This window comes from Cyprinodon variegatus, unplaced genomic scaffold, assembly GCF_000732505.1.
Source record: "Cyprinodon variegatus isolate N-32 unplaced genomic scaffold, C_variegatus-1.0 Scaffold1035, whole genome shotgun sequence".
NCBI lineage: Eukaryota > Metazoa > Chordata > Actinopteri > Cyprinodontiformes > Cyprinodontidae > Cyprinodon > Cyprinodon variegatus.
The window spans coordinates 104,670-129,043 of record NW_015151488.1 but is presented as its reverse complement, the minus strand read 5'-3'; the positions used below and the strand labels follow the sequence as shown (position 1 = coordinate 129,043).

The 24,374-nt window shown below is 37.4% G+C and overlaps 1 protein-coding gene across 7 annotated transcripts in view; it reads left to right on the top strand.

The window, feature by feature from the left end:
• LOC107100951 (UPF0606 protein KIAA1549L-like) overlaps window positions 1-24,374 on the top strand; it is a 174,282-nt gene that overhangs the window by 67,410 nt on the left and 82,498 nt on the right. For 6 of the 7 annotated variants that reach the window (XM_015399651.1, XM_015399649.1, XM_015399652.1 and 3 more), the window contains exons 3-7: window positions 3,687-4,505; window positions 7,572-7,687; window positions 17,239-17,461; window positions 21,817-21,950; window positions 22,722-22,890. In XM_015399651.1, the coding sequence (XP_015255137.1) occupies window positions 3,687-4,505; window positions 7,572-7,687; window positions 17,239-17,461; window positions 21,817-21,950; window positions 22,722-22,890 (1,461 nt within the window). Of the gene's footprint in view, window positions 1-2,010; window positions 2,125-3,686; window positions 4,506-7,571; window positions 7,688-17,238; window positions 17,462-21,816; window positions 21,951-22,721; window positions 22,891-24,374 lie in introns of those variants that run through there. The other variant, XM_015399653.1, reaches the window with a different exon arrangement.

Sequence of the window (24,374 nt, the reverse complement as noted above, 5' to 3'; positions counted from 1 at the left end):
AACTTACCAAGGAACAAACATCCATCTAAATTGACAGGCTGAACCAGATAAACATTTTTCATTGAAGTAACTCTAACAACGTTAAAGACACCGTTAAGCCGAGCTGATTGTTTTCCAGACATCCGAAGTCTCTCAGAAGTTCCAGGAGTCTCCCTGATATAGACATTTGTTCATGGATATCCGCGAGTCGGATAAATTGGCCCGGATTTTAGACTATGCGAGTGAAAGCGAGTGCAGGCAATACAATAAATCATGCATCACGTGTGGATTACGACTACTTCGATTGCGCAGGCACGAAAAGAAAAGGGGGTGTGGGGAGGAGGTTGCTTGTGAAACCTGTGCATATCTGTTGGTGTTCGATAAGCATCTCCCTGAAATTAGTTTTTGGAACTTGGGATGTTAGGATGTTTTCATCTCTCAGAGAAAAACCAAACAAATAAACTGCAGAGTTTAAGCGAACTGTCACAGAATCAGTTATTAAAGCTGAAATCGAAGTTAACTCCTCCCGGTCAGTGAGTTGAGCACTTGCACTTGCCCCGCTCTCCCTCTGTACTGTTTACCAGACTAACTCAGCAGTTCAGAAGAGAAGCAGCGACCTCTCTGCACCTTCTGAGACACTCCGCTTCCTTAAATCGTCACCAGAGCTCAAAAGCCTGACTGATGTTCACCCTAGTTTTGCTTTTCTCTGAAGAATCCATTTCTCATCTGGATCTACCACCATCTGGCAGCACCTGAGCTTCGTCTCAAATAACGTCGACCTGCTAGTAGGGCTGGAAAAATAATTGAATTTGCAATAATTCAATTCTATACAGTTTATTTATGTAGCACCCATTCACAATATGTCATCTCAAGGCACTTTAAGATACAATTCAACCAGATGATACAGTCAAACTCAAGTTTCAGATTCAGATTCAAAGTTTTCTATCTAAGCAAAACCATTTGATTGCATCAAATCATTGACCTGAGGGCAATCCCTCAAAACAAGCATGCTTGTAGCGACAGTGGAGAGGAAAAACTGCCTTTTAACAGGAAGAAACCTCCAACAGGACCAGGCTCAGTGTGAGCGGCCATCTGCTGAGGCCGACTGGGGTCCAAAGAGACAGAAATAGACATACAGATATACAATATAATCGCAATTTAGAAAAATTTGCAAATCACAGAGGCACTCAAGTTTTAGTCACAATACATTAAAAATATTTAAGACACTTAAGTTCTCCCTCCAGCCCTTCAGGGGACAGTAAAACGATTAAAGTGGGTAAGTTGAGTTGCAGCTAGCACCTAGATCTATGCATTATAGCAGAAGTTAGAACATTTTCTTGCATATGTTACAGCAAAGTCCTGCAACACTGGACTTTGGACAAGCAGGTTTTCAAGGGCGTGAAAAAGCTGAAGGAAAAGCTGAAGTAAAACATCAACGTGCTTGTGCTTAGTGAAGAGGAAAATCGCAATAAAATTACAATTGCAACACTGGGTGAAAACAATTTTAGGAAAAATCCTTCAGCCTTACCTGCTATTCCTATTACAGCAGAATGTGTTGTTTTGATTTTGGCGTCTTAATCAGAAGTACATTTTGATGTATTTCAGACCCTTTTAAAATTGATAAAACAAAATATTTAGTTTATTTTTTTCAGTAAAGAATTCTACTTTTATTATTCACTAGTCAATGAATGTACTATTTTTGAATAATGAACCTTTTTGATAGAGAAGTTGCAGCAATGACCTTTAACAAAGTCAAACAGAGTGACCATTAGGATTAAGCAAACTCAAGAAGTCAGTCAGATACAACTTAGATCGGTTCAGTTACCTCAGAAAATTTGATATAAAAAATACTTGACTGCCAAATGCTCCAGGGGTGCTTTACCAAAACATAGAAGAAGCAGTGATTTAATCCTGATTAATTTGTCAAAGTAATTTGCAAAAACATTTTTTACTGAGCATAAACATTCTGATCATGTCGTTTTTTCAGCTTTATTTTCATCATCATCATCGCATCACTGTCACCATCATCTTTATTATTTTGCTATCACTTTAAACTTGTTGCCTTCATCATCACCATCGCCATCATCACCCTCCTGTCTCTCATCTCTCTCGGTTTGCTGTGTCGATTTCCATCTTAACCAACAGGTAATTATTACAGCATTTAATCCTTCAATAAATGCCTGGAAATAAGTAAGAGGTCATTTAAGTTTCCATTTGACTTCATAAGATATTCACCACAGTCCTATGCTGGTATAACAAAGTGCTGCTCCCCACATCGATCTGTATTTTAGAAAAATAATTTTTTTCCCACATTACTTTGAAATTAACTAAAATGGATAACTGGGACTTAATAACCTACCTTTTATTAGTCTCGCTCTCATTTTGACACATCTCTATTATTGCACCTAACAGTAACACACCAACAAGTACCACAATCAGATATTCTGGGAAATATACATTTAAAAACTGAGGTGCATTATTTTTGGGTTGTTGGTCCAACTGTTTTATTTGCTGTACTACCTGCCTGTATCATGCTTTTATCTTTACTTCCTTTTATTCTGCCTCAAGTTTTCTTCTATTTTGTTGTTTTGTTCATATAAACCACTTTGAGTTGTCTGTTTACTAAATTACGCTATAGATATAAACGTGCCTTGCCTTGAAAAAGATGGGTTTGAGAACTAATTTAGGAAAAAAGAAGAAACTTCAAATTAAACATTTCAGTTCACTTAAATCAAAAATACTTTATCAAACTAAAAGTGAAATTAAATGTTATTTGCAGATTAATTAAATTGCAGCCTTTTTTTTTGACAATTAATGTACAACTGTAAGATTACGGAATATTTAAAAGTGTTTTATACCAATTTATCTTTGTTCTCTTTTCTCTACAAAATGTTCAGGACCTTTAAAGAGATGTAGTAGTAAAAGATGGAGAAAAATGAATTCATAGAAATCCCTCAATTAAGAGTCTTTGTCCTTGATAGAGATATTTTAAGGTCATTTTTTTTTCTTTTCTAAATCCTAATCCACGGCTCCTTTATAGGTAAAGAAATCACCGTGATGTGTGCTGCATATACTTCACTAAGTAGCTTTAAGGCACAGAATATTTCATCAGGATTACAAGCTTTATATTTTCATATTGGGATTTTTCTCCACTTTACTACCTCAGTGATGTTGAAGTGCACACTGCAGTTAGCTGTTTGTTTTGTTTGGTCCGAAACAAGAGTTTCAGCAGGACAGTCTTTTACTGGATTATCTTATATCACATCTGATGCTAACACAGTGTGATCATAAGATAGGCTTACACAGTTCTTTGTGCATGTACATAAATCAAGCTAATGTGCAGCACAGATACAGATTCAGTGAAGCTGAGCCTCAAATACTAAAACTATAACCCCCAAATATAAGTTGCATGATCTCAAAGGGCAAATCAATGGAAGGCAAGGAAGGTTTATTTATATAGTACATTTCAGTGGTAAGACAATTCCTCAAAGTGGTGTACATGACAAAAATAGAGGCAATGCTAATAATTAGATATGAGTGAATCATTTAAATAAGACAAGTATGTAAAAAAAAAATGAAATGATTAAAAAAGTCTACAGACTGCTTTATTTTAAACATTCCTGCTAACATTCCCTATTTTGAATTACTGTATTCAGGAAAAAAAAAGTTTTTTTTTTTTAAATAACCAGTATTGTTTCTCCTTTTAGATGAAATAGTGAGCAATCTACCAGCTTGGGATCTGCCAACTGTACCTGAATCACTCCTCTCCACAGTGGGCGACCATGATATCACACTTCCCCCCAACGTCACTAGCCCTTTCTCCACCCACCAGTGGAATACCACCATGCCTGTACGTCCCAGGATCCCTGCCCAGAACACAACTACAGCAGCCCCGCCCGTGCAGACATCCCCATCTACAACCACCACTTCCACCGTGCCCTTTTCTACCACGAGGAGGATGGAAGCAGGGCTAGAACCCAACAGTACCACACACAACACCAGCACGGACACTGTGACCAGTGGCAGCGTTCAGCTGACAACGATAACCACAACTTCACCCTCAACAACCACCCTCACTGTTAGCAGCACAGAGATAGCAACGCAGGGGACGCCAATCACTGGGAGCGCCGTAGATCCGCTTCCAAACACGACAGCTGCTGCAACAACAGAGGAAACTACAAGCCTACCAATCACAACCACTGCAACTACTCTGCCAACAACGACCTCTACAACTGCGCCACCCCCAACTACAACCACCACAACCACTGTTCCCCCAACTACTACAACCACAACCACCACCACCACTACTACCCTGGCTCCCACTACTACCACCACTGTATCGACTACTACCGCCGCCCCCACCACGACCACAACTACCACCACCACCAGGGCACCCTCCACCACTGTCCTCATCCCAGTTCCAACCACTCTGCCTCTGACAACAACCTCACAAAGTCTCTCCGCTACCAACGCAGAGGAAATGCCTTTGCCATGCAACGTGACAGAGAAGTTCTGGGTCAAAACAGGTAGGACCTTTTACAACAAATACTTAACTTTTCAAAACATAATGCTGAGATAATATCTGCAAGCAACTTGTTTTTGGACTATTGCTTCTTTTTTTACTAACTTTGTTTCAAGTCCGTGAAAATTGGTAGAGGGGAAAAAAAAGGCACAGCACCATTTAACTTTGACCTATGAATCATTCAGGCACAAAAATCCAAATCTAAAGACATAAAAATCAGTCTTCTCTTGATAAATAAGTTAACTTAGCAAATTCTGATTCTTAGGGCACAGTTATACTTGGCACACACTGGTACGTTCCACGTGGAAATTAGTCATTTGGAAGCTCTTATACGCCGTACAACATTTCAAAATTTTCTTGATGGGCCCTTGGCTGGCAGCCTGACGTAGTCCTACTCAATTCTAGTCAGAATGAGTCTGATACTGCTCCATAGAGCTGTGATTATGGGGCGTGTTTCGAACGAACCAGGAAAAAAAATGCCTCTGCATTCAATTGGATAGACCTACAACCAATAAGAGCAACGGAGTGCGTGACGTATGTTAAGCGACGCATAGTTGTTGTCAACAAAAATCAAAGCGTGCAGTTGCACGCCTATAATAAGAAGATGAGCCTTGATCGCGTTTCTCTGTTCCTCTTTTAAAATTAATTTGCTGTCGATATCTTCTAGAACAGACCTAATAGCAGAATCTACTCACCTAAACTCTCCAGCGGCAGCCATTGTTGTTGTCACCCAAGCGTGCTTTGGTCACGTGGTTGATTACGTTACTGTTGATCATCTGTCCATCATCGTATAAAGCCCGCCCTGACAATTTGATTGGCCCGCCAGATATTGTGCGAGCATACTCGCGCTACTATTGAACAATGCCAGACCAAACTTCCCGACCTCAAACGTTGTGGGCGGGACTAAGTTCGAAATCGCACCCAGGCTACTTGGCTGGTCCCTTACAATTCCTTTTTAAACTTCAATATTTGTACTAAAATAGTCTTTCTGTCGTGATTTGTTGACATTAAGATTGAAAGAGAAGATTCACTTCCTGGTCAGACCTTGTAATTTAGTGAAAGGATGGAGTCAGAGTAAAAAGATATGCAGGCCCAAGAGAAGGAGGGGGTCACTCCAGTGGCTGGAAGTTGGAGGGGATTCTGATGAGAGTTGCAGGGAAGTGGGCTGCCATTCGGCTGGCGTTTGACTGGGAAAGGCCATTTTGAATGGTTGCTCTTGTAACTAATATTCTGGCTGACTCAAGGAAGGCGTGTACGGCACAGACCAAAAGCTTCCAACACCGCACTACATGTAGAAGTAGAAAACACAACATTCTCAAAACGTCTTTGTCCTACAAAAGTCGCAGTAAATTCTTGCCTGTTTTTTTCACAGTCTGTTGATCATAGTGATGATTATGGGCCAAAATCCTAATTGTCTTTCGATGTTAAAACCTCGGTGTCACTTGTCCTCCTTGTTTTACTAAAAGAGCTGTCTGCACAGTTACACATTTTTCTACGGCTTTAGGCAATGTGTCAGCACTTGGTTAACGTTTTTTTCCTGTGCAATTGACTCCATGGAATGCAACAAAGATAAAATTCCACAGACAAACTGTTATTCCACTAAAAGAGTAATCCACTGTTTACTAAAATGCCTTTAAGTTGAAGATCTCTTTCAGAAACATAAAAAAAAGAAACATTTTAATGATCTTTTTCAGCACAGGTTTATATGTCCTCATGATTCAATGGCCCCTGAGGTTCAAAGTGAGACTTTAAAGAGATTTCCAGAAAGTCTGAAAAACCTCTGATAAACAACAATAATAATAAAAAACTGAATACATTCTGAATTTTGTAAACAAATGACTTATTTTATTCTAGTTACTTTAATCAGTTTTATTTGCTTTCCTTACCATTTAATAGTGTTTTTAGATCTATTTTAGAAACTCTTACCAGTTGAGAAGAAAAGCAGGAATCTCTGCGTGTCCTCTGAGCCCCGTTGCTTCCTTAAGTCAGCAGCAATGCTCAAAGCTTGACTGATGTCCAACCTCATTTTGCTTCTTTTTATTCCTCTTAGAATCAAATATTGTTTGCCGTCTCTTCACTGCATCTTGGACTTTTCCTCATTATTTTCAGAAATTCACTTGGAGTTGCTAACCAGCATATCCACATTCCTGCCATGTTTACGCTTTGCAGACATGTGTAATATCGTATCTTTGGTGAAAGGCTGTTGGTAGGGCATGCACGAAAGGCCTTATTTACCAAAACATTTAAAAAAAGACAGCATAAATTACAATGATAACAAATAGTATGTTAGCAGGACATGGTAATTGTTCAGAAAAACTGTGTATGTTGCTGTATAAAATGAAAAAATATAATTTAAACTGACTCTGCAACCTTAAAGAACAACTTTTAGAACAGGGTTCCATATTTTATCTGGTCATATTTACCAGACCAACACTGTTAAGGAGCTGAGAATTAGAATTTCTTTGATAAAATAAAAGATTATGACCAATGTGGCACATTGACACTTAATGATTAAAGTGAATTAAACAACAGAAGGAAAATAAGAGAGATTCAGCTAATCATTTTGTTGTCGTTATATTGTTATTTTTATAGTAGAATTATGCTTTTTTGTTTAACAATATAAGTGGCTTCTGTTCCCCATTAGTCTGCCTGTACTTCATGACAAATGTCCTTCTTGTGGTCCAGCAGTGAACTGGTGCTTTGAGCAAATCACTGAGACCCAGTTGATGAAAAATACCCCTGTGTTTTTATCAAGTCCACCAAACTGCATCTTCGGATTATGTTTTAGAAATGCCTAATTGATTAAAAAACTACACAGAACTAAGGCTTAAACATAAAATCCATCATAACAGGAAACTCTCTGTGCTTTAAACGTTTGCACACATTGATGCGGTAGGATTAGAGCTTTTATACGGTTTTTAGCACCATGTTTTACAGTTAAGTTTGTAGAAAATCAACATACATCATCTAAAAATACAGTTGTGCTGATTGTTAACCTGTTTGTGAAATGTTCTTGTTAATGCAAATCCAGACCAGCCCCTAAACCCTTTTTTTCTTTGAATCTCCACAGTGTTGTCTATGGAGCTCCGCAGGAACCGCCTGGACCTGATCCTAAAACAGAACCTTTCAAAGGGACTGAGCTACGCTCTGCAGAGAGCCTTAAATGATTCCAAAGCCTCTGCACAGGTCAGTGTTTCATCTGCCATTGTTTTTCTTTTGTTAAGACACTGACTATTATTTTAGTAGATACCCTTAGCCAAGTCAATGGGCTTTATTAACAAATGTGTATTCCTTTAAAGTTGATTCAGTGCTATTAAGTTCTATATTTGCTCGTTATTTTTATAAAATTCTAAACCTTTGGAAGAAGTTAAAAACAAGCAGAGAAAATTTTTCTTAAATCCAAGACCTGAAAGCTCTTTTTTTCCTTTATCCATTTAGGTTGCTTTTGTTCAGCTTGAGCTGGGAGGTTCAAGATTAAATGAGCCCTTTGAACATTTGTGCAGAAAGTAAACTCTTGTATGAAGCCTTTTTTAGGCTAGAATTTGAAAATGAAGAGGAATTTGGCTTTATAGCTGAAAAACAGCTAAGTAACTTAATGGACAAAGGAATAGCTTACTAAAAGTATGTCAATTCTCCAGAAGTACATAATTGTAATGAAAACATCTTGCTTGTAATAAATTAAGCTCCACGTATTTGCACAGTCCAAGTGGAACTCTGTACGGTGACATTAATAAGCAATTTGACATGTTCACTATGTGAATAATTTAAAATTATCCATGACTAGTTAAACATTTGGCCTTAATTTGTTAGAATTTCCCTATTGACTTAAAAGCTTGTGATATGTAATAACTCATAATTACTTAAAAATTGATATATCCTTTGTTATATATTATTTTCTAAGTTATTATGAGTTATTGCCAAAAATAATATATAAAAAAGGATATATGATTTCTGAAGTAGTTATGAGTTGTAATATATCCTTTCTTTTATTTTCAACCAAGGAGGTTTCCATTTTTTTCACCTGTGCAATGCATGCTGGGTAGATGACTCTGTTTGGTCTTACTGGACCTACAGAGAAAAAAGGGAGGCTAACAGAAGGGTTATTTTTTCTTATCATATTCTGTTGGATATAAATTTAAACAATCCCACACTACATCACCTCTTCAAAGTGTTCATGAGCTACTACTCTTAACTCAAACTCTGTAAAACCATATAAAAGAGGACTATAAAATAGAAGCAAAAAAGTAACAGTGTTTATTCCAGGTCAGGTCGTTACAGGACAGAGAAATGGCTTGGAGTCAGCACAGCTGTGGGCTCAAAAACCGTCACCTAGAGCGTCCGGCAAAGATTGAGCAAAAATTGAGCCCTGAACAAAGTCATCTCCTCGTTCTTATACCTCATGAGTCCATGTTTTGCATCAGGTGGATGCTTAACTGTCTGTATCAGAAACTGACACGCCATCTATGCCTTGACCTTTATGCATCTTGCTGTCAGGGTTAGTTGAGGTTTGAGGACCCAAACGCAGAGGCAGAGAGGCTGAGGAGATTTTTGGGAGTTTTAATGGGGCAAAAACAGTAAACAAAGGCAGGAATCCAAAAATCCAACTAATAATGAAAAGCAAAACAGAACTAAGGAGACATCTGGGGAAAACCAAACACAAGGAGCCAGGGAGAGACGAGGAACATAGACCACAGCATGGGAAGACAGCAAAGACAAGGAACCAACAAAGAGTGAGAGCAGAGGGAGAGAATATATAGCAGAGAGAGACAAAGGGAGGGCTAACGAGCTGACAAGGAGCAGATGTGAGAGGAGACAACGAGGGAGCCAAGGGGAAAGGAACACACACACACAAGAGGGCAACAGAAAAACATGAGAACATAAATCTAGAAATTACATCAAAACTGGAATTAAACCAATAAAACTAGAAAACAAGGAACAAAGTAAAGAACAACAGAACCAAGACCATGACACTTGCCTCTTTACCCCAGGATTACACATAGCTCTCCTTTATCAGACCGGCTCAAAGATGTGCCCATATCCTGTGTATTTTTAAAGACACAAATCCTGTCCTGATTAGATGACCTCCGTTCACACAGTGACATCAACCATGTGAAGGAAGGCCTTCTACTCTGTCTAATCTGGCTTACAAAGTAATAATGCACATGATGTATAAATAATAAACCTAACATTATAAAAACATTTGTTGGGCTAATCCATGATTGACATCGTCATATATTTTGTATAATTTTATTTATTGCTGGCCTGTCTGTCAAGTCTACAGGCTTCTTGTTCCATCAGTCATTTGTTCTTGTTTGTTTTTTCTTCTGGCTCATTCACCTCACAAGGACTTGTGAATGATACTAGAAAACGTTAGCTACAAGTGACTGATGTAGGATGGGTTTGACTTGTAATGACCTGTTGAAAGTGAGGTTGAGTTTTTTAGGGAGGCCATAGAGTCCTTCACCCTCCTAATACAGTTTCCTCTTGTCTCAACCTCATGGTTTCATCTTAAGCCTTTATCTTCTCCTTCACTCTGAAATCATCTCAATGAGACTTTTTTGTATCCTAATTTTTTGTATCCTAATATTTACATTTATCCTATTACCCCACAACCCCTTCTATCTTCCGGATAGGCTTCAACCTTTGATCCAACTAGATCGATTTTCTGCCAACATGCTTGTCTTGGCTGTCTGCTGGTTGGCTCGTTGTGGTTGTCTGCCTTCCGTCTGTCCACCTGCCTCTCTTCATCTCACTTTCTGTCTGTCTTCTATCCCCATCCGCTTGCTTTTTCTATTTTTATCCAGTTGTTTGTGAGCCTTCCCGGGGAGTGACTCAGTGTCTCTAAGCTCCACAGCACTTTCATCTACCCCCTGCTACACACAGGCACATTCCTCGACTCTCATCTTCTCCATCTGAAAACCTAGGCTGTGATTTGATAATCAAAATGAATCTGTTGATGGCGAAAAACACCAACAATGAGGTGAAAATGGTTTATGTTTGAAAAAAAAAGTCAGATTTCTGGTGCAGTATTGATGAACACAAACAGTCCATCATTAAACAGCATGAAATTAACGTGCAGTGATGCTTAATGTGTTGCATCATTGAACAATGTTGTTAACCATAATTGCTTACCAAACTGGGCAGTTTTACAGCTGTCATCTGTTGGCAGGGAGCAAAGGAGGTCAGTGCTGGCTGCCTGGGTTTGGTTCAGCAGTCCTCTTTAGATATGCAAAATGGGAAGCAGCTTTACCTGGGAGCCTAAAAAAGCAAAGTGTATATTTTATTTAGTGTTGGTACTCTATTTCCCCTTTCTAAAACCATGGAAAAAACAATAACCAAACAATAAAGCATACTTAGTATGCCCTGGCTCCATTCTATGTGCTCCATTGTTTATTTTCCTGATTTCTGTCAGATTGGTGACATCATCGACGCTAACCCCAGCGCAATGGTATCACCAAACACGCAGTGCTGAGAGGACAGAGGTCTCATGGCTTGCAACCGGGGGGGTCAGACCAAGTTTTGTTTGCCAAAGGGAAGCGAGCCAAACGCTGATTATTAGCGGGTCAATCCGTGTGTGAAAAACCCGCTAATTGCAGTGGAAAAGAGGATTATGTAATGAGGAAATCATTTATTACAAGCAAAGAGTGATAGAGAGAAGAACACCAATAGGTAATTTTGAGCAGATCTTTTCTTTGTTCCCTTGATTATATTTTACAAAAGTACACATTTATATTATAAAATTGTTTTTAAATGACAGATATTTAAAGTATTTGTACCTCTATCAGGGTTTCCCCTAATGTATATAACAGGATAAGCCTGGTAGTAGGCATCACTAGGTTAGCCCACCTGTTACAAAAAATGTAACAGTATACTGTCCTAGAATAATGATGTATATTGTTAAAATAGTGTTTAAAAAAATAATAAAGAACAGTTTGTTTGCACTTAAGTTGAAACCTAATTAAGTAATCAGCCAGGAAATCTAATTTATTTAATGCTGGTAACATTTATGGTGTTGGTGGGTCCCTGTATAAGAAGGTTTGTTCCAACTATATGGCTACAAACATACAGCAGCCTGAGGTGACCCAGATCTGATTTTATATGGATTTTTTACTCATAGCGACCTGTATCTGATCTTTTCTTGACAGTCTGAACAACAGATCCAATTTTTTCCTTTTGCGACCCAGACCATATGGCTACTTGATCTTCAATCCGATAGAATCTGATCTTTTTAAATGTGACCACAGGCTCCATCAATCTCCCACTTTGGTCCCTCAACTCCAGAGGGTGGCACTGCTGGCCTTAATGGAATGGATTTCTAGGCCGCAAAGGGTCTTGTTTGGGGTGTATTTCATCCCTGCTTTTTGAGGCTAGCGTGGTTCTGCTTACTCCCTCCGGCCAAAACCTACAGCATGCACTGGGGTGGTCCAAATGTAAAGCGGCCAGGATAAGAATCAGAAACAGACCAGATGAAGCTACTATGATCAGAAAATCAGTATTAATCTGAAGTATTAGCAAATACTTCAGAATGGGAGAATATAGATAGAATGAAGCAGAATGATGAAAAGAGGTTCCTATGTACTCCAGCAGTCTAAGCCTATAGCAGTATAGTTTTAGCCACTCTACCTGTAAGTGATGTAATACATTTTATTTTGGTGCTATATAAATATACTGAATGGAATTTGATTAATTATTTATACATTTATCTCATAATTTACAGAGCTAAGTTAAAATACTCATGTTTTTTAGTTCTTAAAAGCAAGAGATAAATGTACTGAAATTATACATAAAGGAACATTTTTAAAATTTGAAACATACCAAATAATTAATACCAATCCGATTAGATTGTTGATAAGATATAAACAAGTAAAATTCAAATAGCTGTTATCCTTGCTAAAACTGATTACTATAATATATGTAAATGTTGACAAAGATATAGAACATGAATAGATATAAACTTCAACATGAGGTAAATCTAAAGATATGCCTTGTGGGTTTTATGTTAAAAAAAGATCCAAACCGTTTTTTCGTTCTCAAACATTCAGGAAAGATCTTCAGCAATTGTTGGCCATCTTTGTACCATTACTTAGTTTTATTTTCTCTTCATGCATCAATAAAACATTTCAAAAGACCTAAGAGGTCCGGAGGGGCTGTACATACAAAAAAATAAAAAAATAACATTGTGCCGCAAAAAAGTTTTCTTCTCAAATGTTCATGTTTTAGGTCATGAAACAGTCTTGGTACCTGACAAACATAAAATGCGAAAATCAAAGAGCCAATTTCTAACATGTGATTTAATCTGTCAAGGATTAAAGTTACATAAACCACCCCTTTAAAAAAAAGACATACATTAACTCTTTCATCTTCTGTGGAGTTTCACATAAACTTATGTTATTTCTTTAAAATTTTATTTGACTGCAGTCAGTGACGTTTGTTGCTGCTGAATAGGAGCTAAAGAATTTGTAAATTAACACCACAGAATGTATGAATGTGAATAAAAAGACATTTTGGATTAAGTCTTAGGAACTCAGAAGCATTAGATACGATAAAAAATCTAATGTGGTGAAACCCTGCAGGTGGAGCGAGTCAGTTTTTGGTGAGCTATAAACACGGCTGTTTGTTTTCAGTTTTTCCTGGGAGTTGTTTGTATAGAAAAATGAGAGAACACAAGACCCCCCCAATGGCAAAAATAAAACATCTAAGGAAAATAAATTATTTAATTTTGTGCTCATAGCATTTCAGTTAAGAGATCAAAGGCAGAATCCAAGGCCTCTTTTTTCTGTTTATCAAGGAAATGCAAAACACTAAGGTGGTTTTATGAATATCATATGGAGTGTCTGATTATAGCTGAAAAAGTTTTTGATTAAAGAGTTGCTTGGAAAAAAGAAAACGAAGCTGAAGGTTTTAATAGAATTCTGCAGAAGAGCCGGGATACAGTTTCATTTAGGGAGGATAGAAAGATCAGTCCGGAGCAGCAAGCTTATGCTCAGGGAGAGAAAGAAGAAAGGAAAAGATGGTTGAGGAGGGAGAAGAAAGACAATCCATAACAACAACAACCTCAGCTACATGGTGTGGTTGAAGGTAGAGGGTACATGAAGGTGGGTGGTGTTAAGTTCCAGAAATACAGCCTTTGATTCACCACAGTTGTTGTCTGTGGGCGTGTGTGTGTGTTTTAGGACACAGCTATTAACATTTATTTTGCAGACGAGCTAAATTTTAGCCTTTAGGTTGTCTTGAACTGAAATGATCCCAGGGATTATTAATATTCATGGTCTAATGTTTGTGCCTTAACTTTAAATAATCAAATACAGTGTGTAGCCGGTAGAATGTGCTTTAATAATAATGCTTTATATGCCTTTTTTAAATGTAAATAAAAATAAAAAGATCTAGAAAGCAAAATATCCTCTGGACAAAACAGTGATAACCATTGTTTCTATCAGGAGAAATATACTGGCTTCCATGTTTAATGCAACTGATCTAAACGATGTAGAAAGAGTCTTAACATAGAATTTTAGATCTTAGATCAGTTTATGTCCAGCAGGGTGTTGTAATAACACCACACATTTATTAACATCGTTGCACAATCCTAAGGTTTTGAGATTCTGACATTTAACAACCTGCAGTCCCCATTAAATATAAGAGCACCCTCGCTCATGACGCTGCAGTGCTCACTGCACCCATTGTCATAATCCAATGTCCCATAGTCAGACATTGGGATCCCATTTTCTAAACCTGCACAATCACTTCCTGCAAGTTGATCTTTATCAAGTTATTTTATGCTTAATTACTTCACAAGTGATTCCGATTAATCCATAGCTTTAGTTAAATATACAAAAAAATAATCCAGGATATGATAAACTAGCTCAACATATTTACCCTGTGACAGACTGGGGACCTATCCAGGGTGTACCCCGCCTTTTCGCCATTAGACTGCTGAAAATAGCAATGCTGATAGATAAGTGGAAGAGGATCAATGAATGGAATTTAGCATATTTGAGTTAAGAGAGGTTTTATAAAGGAAAGAGTTTTAACTACTTAGTCTAAATAATTCCTTTCAACAATCGGGTTTACAGATTAATCCTCTCAAAAATCCAGTGCAGATCTATTTTTACTTTCCTGGCAAACTCCCTATGATTTTCTTATTTACAAATTCTTGTTAGGGTTTTGGCCCTCCGTTAGAGAAAGAGACCCATAGCATCACAGACCCTTTAACCTCCTTCACAGTTTGAATATGGTGCTTTTCCATATTTTTATCAGTTTCAGGCCAGATGCACTATAAGCTGCAAAACCGTCTGACAATAGAATCTAATACTTGTCCTGCTTAGTGCTGCTCAGTTACAGAAATAATCCCGCTGAATTTGAACTTGTCAATTTTTAAAACCTTGAGTTTTTAAATATTTTTATTGTTTTAATTTGAAATAAACTTGTCTTAAACTTCAATATTTCTTGATACCATCATTATGAACCGTCCATTATGATTTTTAATTTTAAAACAGAATAGCATGTAAAAAAATAAGCACTAGTTCAATAAACGAGAATGTGATGGTTAATGTAAAACAATAAATTCTAAGAGGAGAAAAAAATTACAGGATAAAATTATCCCTAAAAATGGTAAATAACAGAATTCAGGCAATGAATGAATAGTTTTCAAAGATAATGAATTACTTCGAGTTATTAGGACAAAACAATTTTTATGACACTTTAGTCCACTCAGGTGGTGAAGGTGCTTAAATGTATTTGAAATAAGTACTCCATAGATTTCCGTTGTTTTCAGTATTAGCTGCCGTAAGATGACTCTGTGTTTTAATGTTATGTAGTTGTAGAGATATGTTTTGTAGACTAGTGTCAAATAAGTAATATGGCTTATGAGTAGTTTCAATTTGAATTCTACATGGATCAGTCTGGGATGCCTCCTGTAGAAGGGTTTTGTAAAAGGGAGGAACATTCAGTACAATCCTTGGAGCTGACTGGGTACCTGCCTTCCATGTCGTGCTTTTAGCCAATCACAGCAGCAGTAGTAGCTGAGATTTTTTGCATTCTTGATTTGTTTCAGAGTTAACTGACAAAAGAAACCTGTACCAAATGTGGTTGAGAAAACTCAAAAAACGTCTTTCCATCCATAACGGCACAAATTGCGTCCTTACTAGTTTTTCAAATGCAATAGAGGCATTTCCAGCATTTTTTTTTTTTTTTTTGGTTCAGCCTTCCACATCTGGTTGAACAAAAATAGTAATATAAAAAGATTTAAATTAGCACTTAGGGGGCACTAACCTTTCACTCCCAGGTTTAGCATCCCTGAGAAAGTAGTTTCTCAAACCTTGGGAATACAGTCTGTGGAGTTTTGTATGTGGTGTGGAGTGCTTCTGACCAGTTTTTAAATCAAGGAGGACTGGACTTTCTCTGTTTTTTCAACGACGTTTCAACACCTTTTTCAACTCACAATAGAGCCCGTAAATTACCTGACAAAGATTCCAGGATAGGTGCTGAAACCTCTTTAAAAACATTAAGCAAAGGTCCGGTTGCCTTCCAATTTAAGCCTGTTTTTTAGTTACATAGGAGAGTTACTAAGATCTGAATATTCACCTGACAAATCATTCAATATGCCCCAAAACAGGCTTAAATGGGAGGCAACCAGACTTCCACTCAGGTTTTGACGCCTTTTCAGGGTTCTTTGTCAGTTCTGTCGGCTCAACCAGAGCAATCTGTAGTTGTACATCTGATCGGAATTATGTTTTTTTTATCATTCCTATTTTGTGGAGTGGGTAATGGTCTCCATCTCAACCACACTACTTCTACTCTAGCTAAACAATATTTTGGTAATCATTATTTCATTATCAAATGGTACAATTCTAATAATGCAAAAGACAGTTTGAGTTGCACCATTAGTGAACATTTTAAGGATTCAGGAGTTAGCAGGCCAACTATATATTAGATCTGATGAATGGAGTCTCATTGTTCTTAGAAGCTCAAAGCTGATAAAAACGGCAGAGATGCTGCAGGTCATGATGGTGCATTTATCGCCAAGGAAGCTGAGACAGAGAGATGGAAAATGCACACTTATTGCAAATAATATAATTATTGCATGATTTATTTATATTGTTAGGATAATTATCATTGATGATGTCAGTTTATTACACCTTGGTATTGGCTGCCTGTTGCGTGTCAGAACTGATGTTTTTCAGAATAGTTAATCGAATTAAGACAGTTCCTCTGTCTGGATATATATATATATATATATATATATATATATATATATATATATATATATGGCTATGGCTGCCTTCTTTAAACTCTAAGCAGTTTCTCTGATCTGGGTAAGATTACATTTTCTATCACAATCTCGTCATGTCTCCTGGTTATTTAATACATATAAGCTATGAAGCGTTATTTAAAGAGCTTATCCGGATAGATCTATTTTCAGGGAAAAGAACTGGACAGATAGAGCTTCAAGGTGCGTACACAGCGCATATCTTTACCAATATGTTGCTCTGATTTATGTCTCAGGGAAACATTAAGTTGTTATAATGCTTCAGCTACATTCTTTCTATAGATGTAATTGGGGATAACAACAACTGTGGCACTGCTGACTAAAACAACTTAACATTGTCCCCCATTTAAAGTCACTTTCTGGTGTAAGTTTATGCTTATTGCAGCGAACAATAAGGAGGAACTGCAGAAGCCACCTGTCCTGAATAAGGATGTATTTGAAACGCATTAATTGTTTTCTGTGTCTGTCGCAGGTGGAGCGAGACGAATGCAGCCCCCACAACCTGACTCTGGGTTACTACGTCACCAGTGGGAAAACCGTCTACGTTTCTTCCATGGTTGTTGAGGCGCTGAACGTTTACGGCTTTGACAAGCTGCTGTCTGACATCAGGCAACACACCCCGCTAGTTAAGGCCGTTCTGGTTCCCGTGGCAACCTGGGTCAGCGCTCCACAAATTTACCTGCAGCTAAAAACAGGTGAGGGGAAACTTGAGATTAAAACTTATGACTCGAAAATCCAGCTAAAGCACAACTTACTGATGGACTTGAATCGTAAAAAGAGAAACAGCTACGTCATTGGAGGATAAAAATGTCACCTGGAAGATTAGAACAGGGACAAAATTAGACAAAGCCTGATTGTGCTCTCCTTTAATACCCCATGCAGACCCCCGTGATTGCAGAACAATTTGTCCAATCACCTAGTTACCTCTTAAGCCTCAAAAACACTTTCCAGCGAACAAGTGAGCAAGGTCAGACAAATCAGAACAGGCAAGAGATTTTCTGCCACATTTTACATGTTCAGTCTGCTATGATATTTCTCTATCAAATCCTAGTTTTGAATCCGAATTTATTAAAACTAATAAAGTAAACCAACCACCCTGCTGTTTAACAAAACCACATTTCAAAAATTGCATTGATGCAAAATTCCTTTGTAATTACTTTCATTCATGGATGAATTTTGTTTGTTGCATGATCATTTATTTAATTGGTACAGCATGTGGTCTGTGTCTCCTGTGTTGAGCTCTTCTTCATCTTTCACTGTGAAAATTGAAACACAGTAAATAATTAATTTGTTTTTCTGAGTGAAATAAGGATCAGATCCAATGCTTTACACATAGAACTGTGGAATCTGAAGTGCACCTCTCCTCTGTTCCGTCCATCTTCTCCATATTCATGTGAATATCCAAAGTGATACCAAAGGACATGAGTGAAAAGATCTGAACAAAGTTGGAATATGGCACAAATTCATAAACCAAGCAGCTTAAAAGGAAGGTGCTGATCTGATTATTTCAGAGTAAGATATATATGAAATCCCCTCTAACACAGTCAGTCTGGAGTGAGAGATAATCCAATGTTTATAATGTTTATATATATTTATTTCACGTCATGACCGCCATCCAATGCAGATCATTGGCTCCATCCACATCTAGTGGAAACTAGTGTGATTGGATGAGCCAAATAACGCAAACACTCATTGGTTAGCTAAAGGAAATCAACAGAAGCAAGCAGGTGTTCTTCAAACTGCTAACGTGAATTGTCTATGCCATGCTACAATGTGGGATTCAGAAAAAGATGCTGAAATGTCTGAAAGGTCGGACACAGACGAGAGCGTATCGGGAGATGGAGACCAACCAGACCTCCCTCATCCTTGGCCCTATTTCAAAGAATTTTTAGAAATAGTTGAAAAATTGAGCTTTCAGTTCATATAGTGGCATCTGGCTGTTTATTTTTTAAAGGTTACTTTGCTTACGTAGTTTTTGGAGCACATACTTTTTGACTTTTACTTGAGTAAAGAGGTCAAGTTGAAACTTCCAGTTTTACCAGAGTGTTTTTAAAATAGCAGATTCTATACTTCTACTTTAGTAACAAATATGTGTACTGTTGACACCGCTGTGTTGCACTACATCCTAAATACTTGGTAAAGGCTCAGGAGAAAGTCAGCGTCAATCTTTCTGCAATGTAAAACAATTCAGAAACAGAATCCTACATCCATCCATTTTCTGTCACGTTTATCCCAAGCGGGGTTGTGAGGGCTGCCGGTGCGTATCTCCAGCTGTCCATCACAGGGCAACACAGAGACACACAACACCATTCACACACACTCACACCTAAGGAGAATTTAGAGAAGCCAATTAACCTAACAGTCATGTTTTTGGACTGTGGGAGGAAGCTAGAGTACCCGGAGAGAACCCACACATACTCAGGGAGAACATGCACACTCCATGCCGAAAAGCCCCCGGGCTGGGAATCGAACCCAGAACCTTCTTGCTGCAAGCCCACTGAGCAGCCCCAGAAACAGAATCAGAATTACTTTATCAATCCCTTGCTGGGAATTATTTTCTTGCAGTGCAACATTTTAGAAAACAGAGAAAAATAAGATTGTAAGAGCAATAGAGCAAAATAAGATATAACATAATAAGACTGAATAAAATAAAAAAAGTAAAATAAGTAAAATTACAACCCACACAGTAAACTTACACCCTTCCCATATAAACAGTGTAAAATAAGATATAGGAATAAGATAAGAATAAAATATTGTCACATTTTGAGTTGTTACAACTAGAAATGTTTAATATATAACTTTGGGATTTAATATAATTGTACAAAAAGGTGCACACCTGCAAAAAGGAAGAAAGATAATTTTTTTCATTAGATAAAAATGCTTCAAGCAGATTTACCTCCCACCCCAAACTACCATCACTAGATCATCACTTGATCGTCTGACCTGAGCCAACAGCTGATACATCTTCAGCAGCAAAAACAAACACTATCTGAGGTTAAGTCTAAAGAATAAAGCACTAGGGATAAGATATCCAATCCTTCATGCTGCATGTGGAATGTATATGTTTGGTTTGTAATGTTGAAAAAAAAAAAAGAAAGGGATGCCTGGGTGACCAGTAAACCTAAGCAGCAATACAAACGAAAAAAGATTATCACCTTCTGAACTAAAACCCGGCTAAAACCAGCAGCTCTACATCCATGATGGAGAGTTACAGCTTGGGGTAAACAATATCGCATCCATCAGCAGATTAGGTTCGGTACCAGTCGCTCTCTATTTCCTCGCTCTATTGCATGCTTAATATCTTTTGTTTTGTGAATTAATTCTAAACAACATGTTCTGACCTAAATTCGAACATGATGCTGATAAGTGCAGTCTGCCATCAAAGACCCAACATCTTGCACTGGGCTCTCATTCTGAATAACTCTGCAGATGCAAACACATAATCCAATGCAGATTGCACTGCCGTGGGTAAATTGGGAAATGTATTTATGGTTAATGAGCTGAACAACTCATAGGTTGATTCTGTGCCTCAGTGCTTTGTTTCGCATGCATAACTGTGTTAATGCACTTGGAGGATTTGATGTGGTATACATCGCAGTTCCTGCAGTGAAACAAGTCAATTGGTCATCTGGAACACACAGAAGCCGGAGAAAACCTGTGGTAAAGCAGTTTCTATTAGGTAAAGCTGTAAACAAAAACCCGGCAAATCAAAGGCTACTTACGTTGTTATTCAAAAAATAGGACTTAAAAATATTAGGAAAACTGCTGCATCACCCTTGATAATTCTTGCTGATTGTTATTTACATCCTTGTTTTCCATTATTGCAGTTTGCTGTGACAAATTTTTGTGTCAATTTTTGGCTGAAATAGTCAACTAACTGGCCAAATACATGCTTTGCATGCTGTGAATGCACATCCCCTTAAATATCAGAACCAACCAAATACTACATCTATGCCGTACTCAGGGATTGTTATTATGATAACATTGAAGTTAAAATGATGGTTGATAAAATGAGAGTCACAAACATACATTAAATACACAGTCAAAATCAAAGGATGCACCTTTACTTATAATGAAGAGTGTGATCAAATGCAAATAAAACATAAAATCATAAAATCATGTTTGATGCAGGGCTGGACAATAATTTTATATCAATATATGTCACAATATCAAAAGAATACCCAATGTTTGTTGGGAATTCTTGGCAGTTTTTATGTTAGCTTTTACCTTTTTTATATCACTATTGAAATTATATGGTATCGTCTGAAATACAAATTTATATCATGATATCAATTTTGGCCATATTGTCCATATGTAGTTTGCTGCACATTTGTAACAACAGTACAGGGATAAAAAAACTACTGTGTCAATAAATTTGATGGTGTTTTAAAGGTCCTTTATGATGCTATATGGTCAACTCTGCACCAGCCATTGAAATCAGTGGGAGAAGCTTCATGAAGCTACACCCATACCTTATTGTTAGCATGAAGGAGCTCTTATATGCAGACAAATAGACAAACGATACAGCATTTATATATGCTACAAGTAGTGATGGGACTTGTTAAATTTTTTTTTATTGAGTTAATTACAGGTTCTTACTAAATTTTTTTGTAAAGTCATATATAGATAAAAATAAACAACCTTTTAAATTCAAAAGTAATGTTTGCTCCTAAATGATTGAATAAACCTATGCACAGAGAAACACAAATATTTATTGTTTATTGCTATGAGAACAGCACATTTTAAACAGGGCGTGCACGAGGAGAAATGGGCTCGTGCATGCTCTTGCACACAATCTTTTTTTTTAAAGTGGAGAGGTGGCTTTTATAAAACGCTCAAAAATACCTTAAAGGAGGGCCCAATGAGTAAGAGTAACATTTCAACAAATTTTTTGAGACAGAAATAACCTTTTAGAAAGATTTAAACCTGCAAAGAAGTAAATTTTGCATGATATAGCTCATGTGAGATTAGATCCATCCCTCATAGGGAGCAACTTGCTGCTCGGATGGTATATAGATAATCTTTGATCTTTTTTCTCTCTGGTTTACAGTTTTGAGATTCGTGGGGCCTACAGACAACATCTACTCATGCAGTTTTGTCCAGATGTTGGAGCAGCGACTGGAGAATGCATTTGAAGAGGCTCAGGATAAAGTACTGGAGAATTACAACAGACTCACGGTGGAGGTACGGGATGTGTGCACTGAGTCTGTGTATGAGGCAGACAGCCTGACGTGTCCCGCCTGCATGCAGCTTGCAAATCAGACTAACAGTACCATACAAATTCATGAGGATTTACAGCTTCTTGAAGAAGCTCAGATGGTAGCATACTTATTCTTGTTTTTTGCAGTTTTTTTTAAAACAGGTTAACTTGCTGTGATCAGGTGACTTTCTCAAACAACCGTTATAGTAACACTCTGCACTTTACTCAAAGGCCAGCTTCTGAGTCATGCTGTTTATATTTATGAAGACATCAATCCGTAACAAATCAGGTTTTTATACATAAATCATGTATATTTTCTGCCAGTCTTTCTTCTATTTGCAGAATATCTGCTGTTCATACAAACGCAGGCTGAACCGTAAAGTAGGTCTCAACAAGCAAACACAGATATAGGCTCCATTCATAATTTATCCCCTGAAATATTAACGCTCGCAGAGAAATGTGATGGGAGTTCTCTGTATCTTGTGTCGTTATCCATTTTTACATAACATTGGGAGAAAGGCCTTATTATGGAGAGAAGAAAATCTTGTCCACTGGAGGTCCGATAAGCATTCTTGGATATTTGGCATGATGGCTGTAGATATTTTTGAAAAGATGTTTAAATTATGAATAAGGCCATGTTTTTGTTTAGGTTTTTTCTACAAATGCAGAAAAAAAAAAATCAGAAATCTCTCAAGATTTTTATCTGCAGGGCAGAGTGCAGCCTAATTAATTCAGGTTGGCGTGTTTATCCTCAGATCCAGAGTGTTTCTCAGGAGTCTGGCTCCCCCTCCGTTACACTGGTGTATGTGGTTAAAAACCAGGACGCTGTTCTGAACGGGACAATATCCAGCGGGCTCCTCAACCAGCTGACGGCTGAGCTGGTGGGATACTTCCTGTTCTACCCGCCGCTGATGATCGCTGAACGTAAGCGCAGATTTACTTTCTCTTAATGGGGTGTGGGGTTTTGCCATTTCTTATTTTTTTTAAGCGTTTCACTGATTTCTTCGGTTTTTGCAATTCAACCAAAGAAAAAAAGCATTATCCCAAAAAACATAGGAACCAACTCTCTCCTAGGCAGTAAAACCATCAAAGGTTCCTTATGATAACACATGAAACGCCTGTAGAAGATTATTTATTAGGTCTGTCAGGATGTCTGGCTACACCATGTCTATCTATCGGTCTCCGCCAGTCACGTGACTTTTGTTGTTAAGACGCCATTTTAGGTGGAAAAGGCGTAGTGTACCGCGCCCGAGGTAAACAATTGACGTCACTTGGCGGAGACCGATTAATAGTTTGATGTCATATATGTTTTGTTTCGATTTGAACTTAAGATGATGCACACATTACAGATCTTTTAGTTCACAGACTAATTCAGAAAATGTTCCCAAAAATCTTGTGCATCATCGAGGACGTTTTTCTGAAAACCTTTCTTTTTGTTTGCTTGTGAATCATGATAGCCTTTTTTACCTTATAAATGAAATTGTCATTTGAAAACAAAGTTTTCTGTTCTCTTATGCTTTGTCTTTATTCAAACCAAGGATGTCCTGATCTGATATTGATATCAGTTCGCCAAACAACTAATATTGGAATATGTATCAGCCTGCATCTAAAATCTGCGATATTAGTATCAGTAGTATTCCAATTTTATTGTTTGAATAATATTACTGTATTTGATCAAGCCTTTTCTAACATTTTACATTTCAAAATAAACCATAGAATAAGCCTGATTTTGTATTGGATCAATATTGGAACGGTAAGTACTCCAGGCCACATTATGGGTATCTTCCTCATCTTCATCACCTCTTATTTCTGTTTTCTCATCGATTTCATTGTGCTTCATTTGAAAGTGAAAATGTTTAATGTTACTGATTGTTTTGGTTGGGCAAAGCTAGCGCTACAAGACATTGGATACATCATTTACCCACAATGCATTACTGTGTAAAAAGCACAATGGCATCCGTGTGACAAGATTTTATTTAAATGTATAAAAACTAAACAGATTTAAGTATTTCTACTGTATTTTTTAGATAGAAAAAAAATATATCTCAGATAAAGCTAACATTTAAAGCCTTTGCTGGATTATATGAATGTATTTTTCCTTCTTAACAAACATGTCAGTGGAAGTTTAAATGAGTTATTGTCACAGTCTTGCTGTTAAGTTTTCTTTTGAGTATTCAGTTTTATTTTGATCCATGTTTTCTAGTTTTATTAGTTTAATTCCTATTTTGTTATATTTTCTGGATTTATTTGAGTTGTTAGGTTTTTTTTTTGTTGCCATTTTGTGTTTGTCTCCTTTTCCCTAGCTCCCTTCTAGAATCCTCTCTGCACACCTGTTTCCAATCAGCTCATTAGTCCTGTCTTTGTTCAGTCTCTCTTATATACTCTCCCTGTGCAGTTCCTCAGTGCTG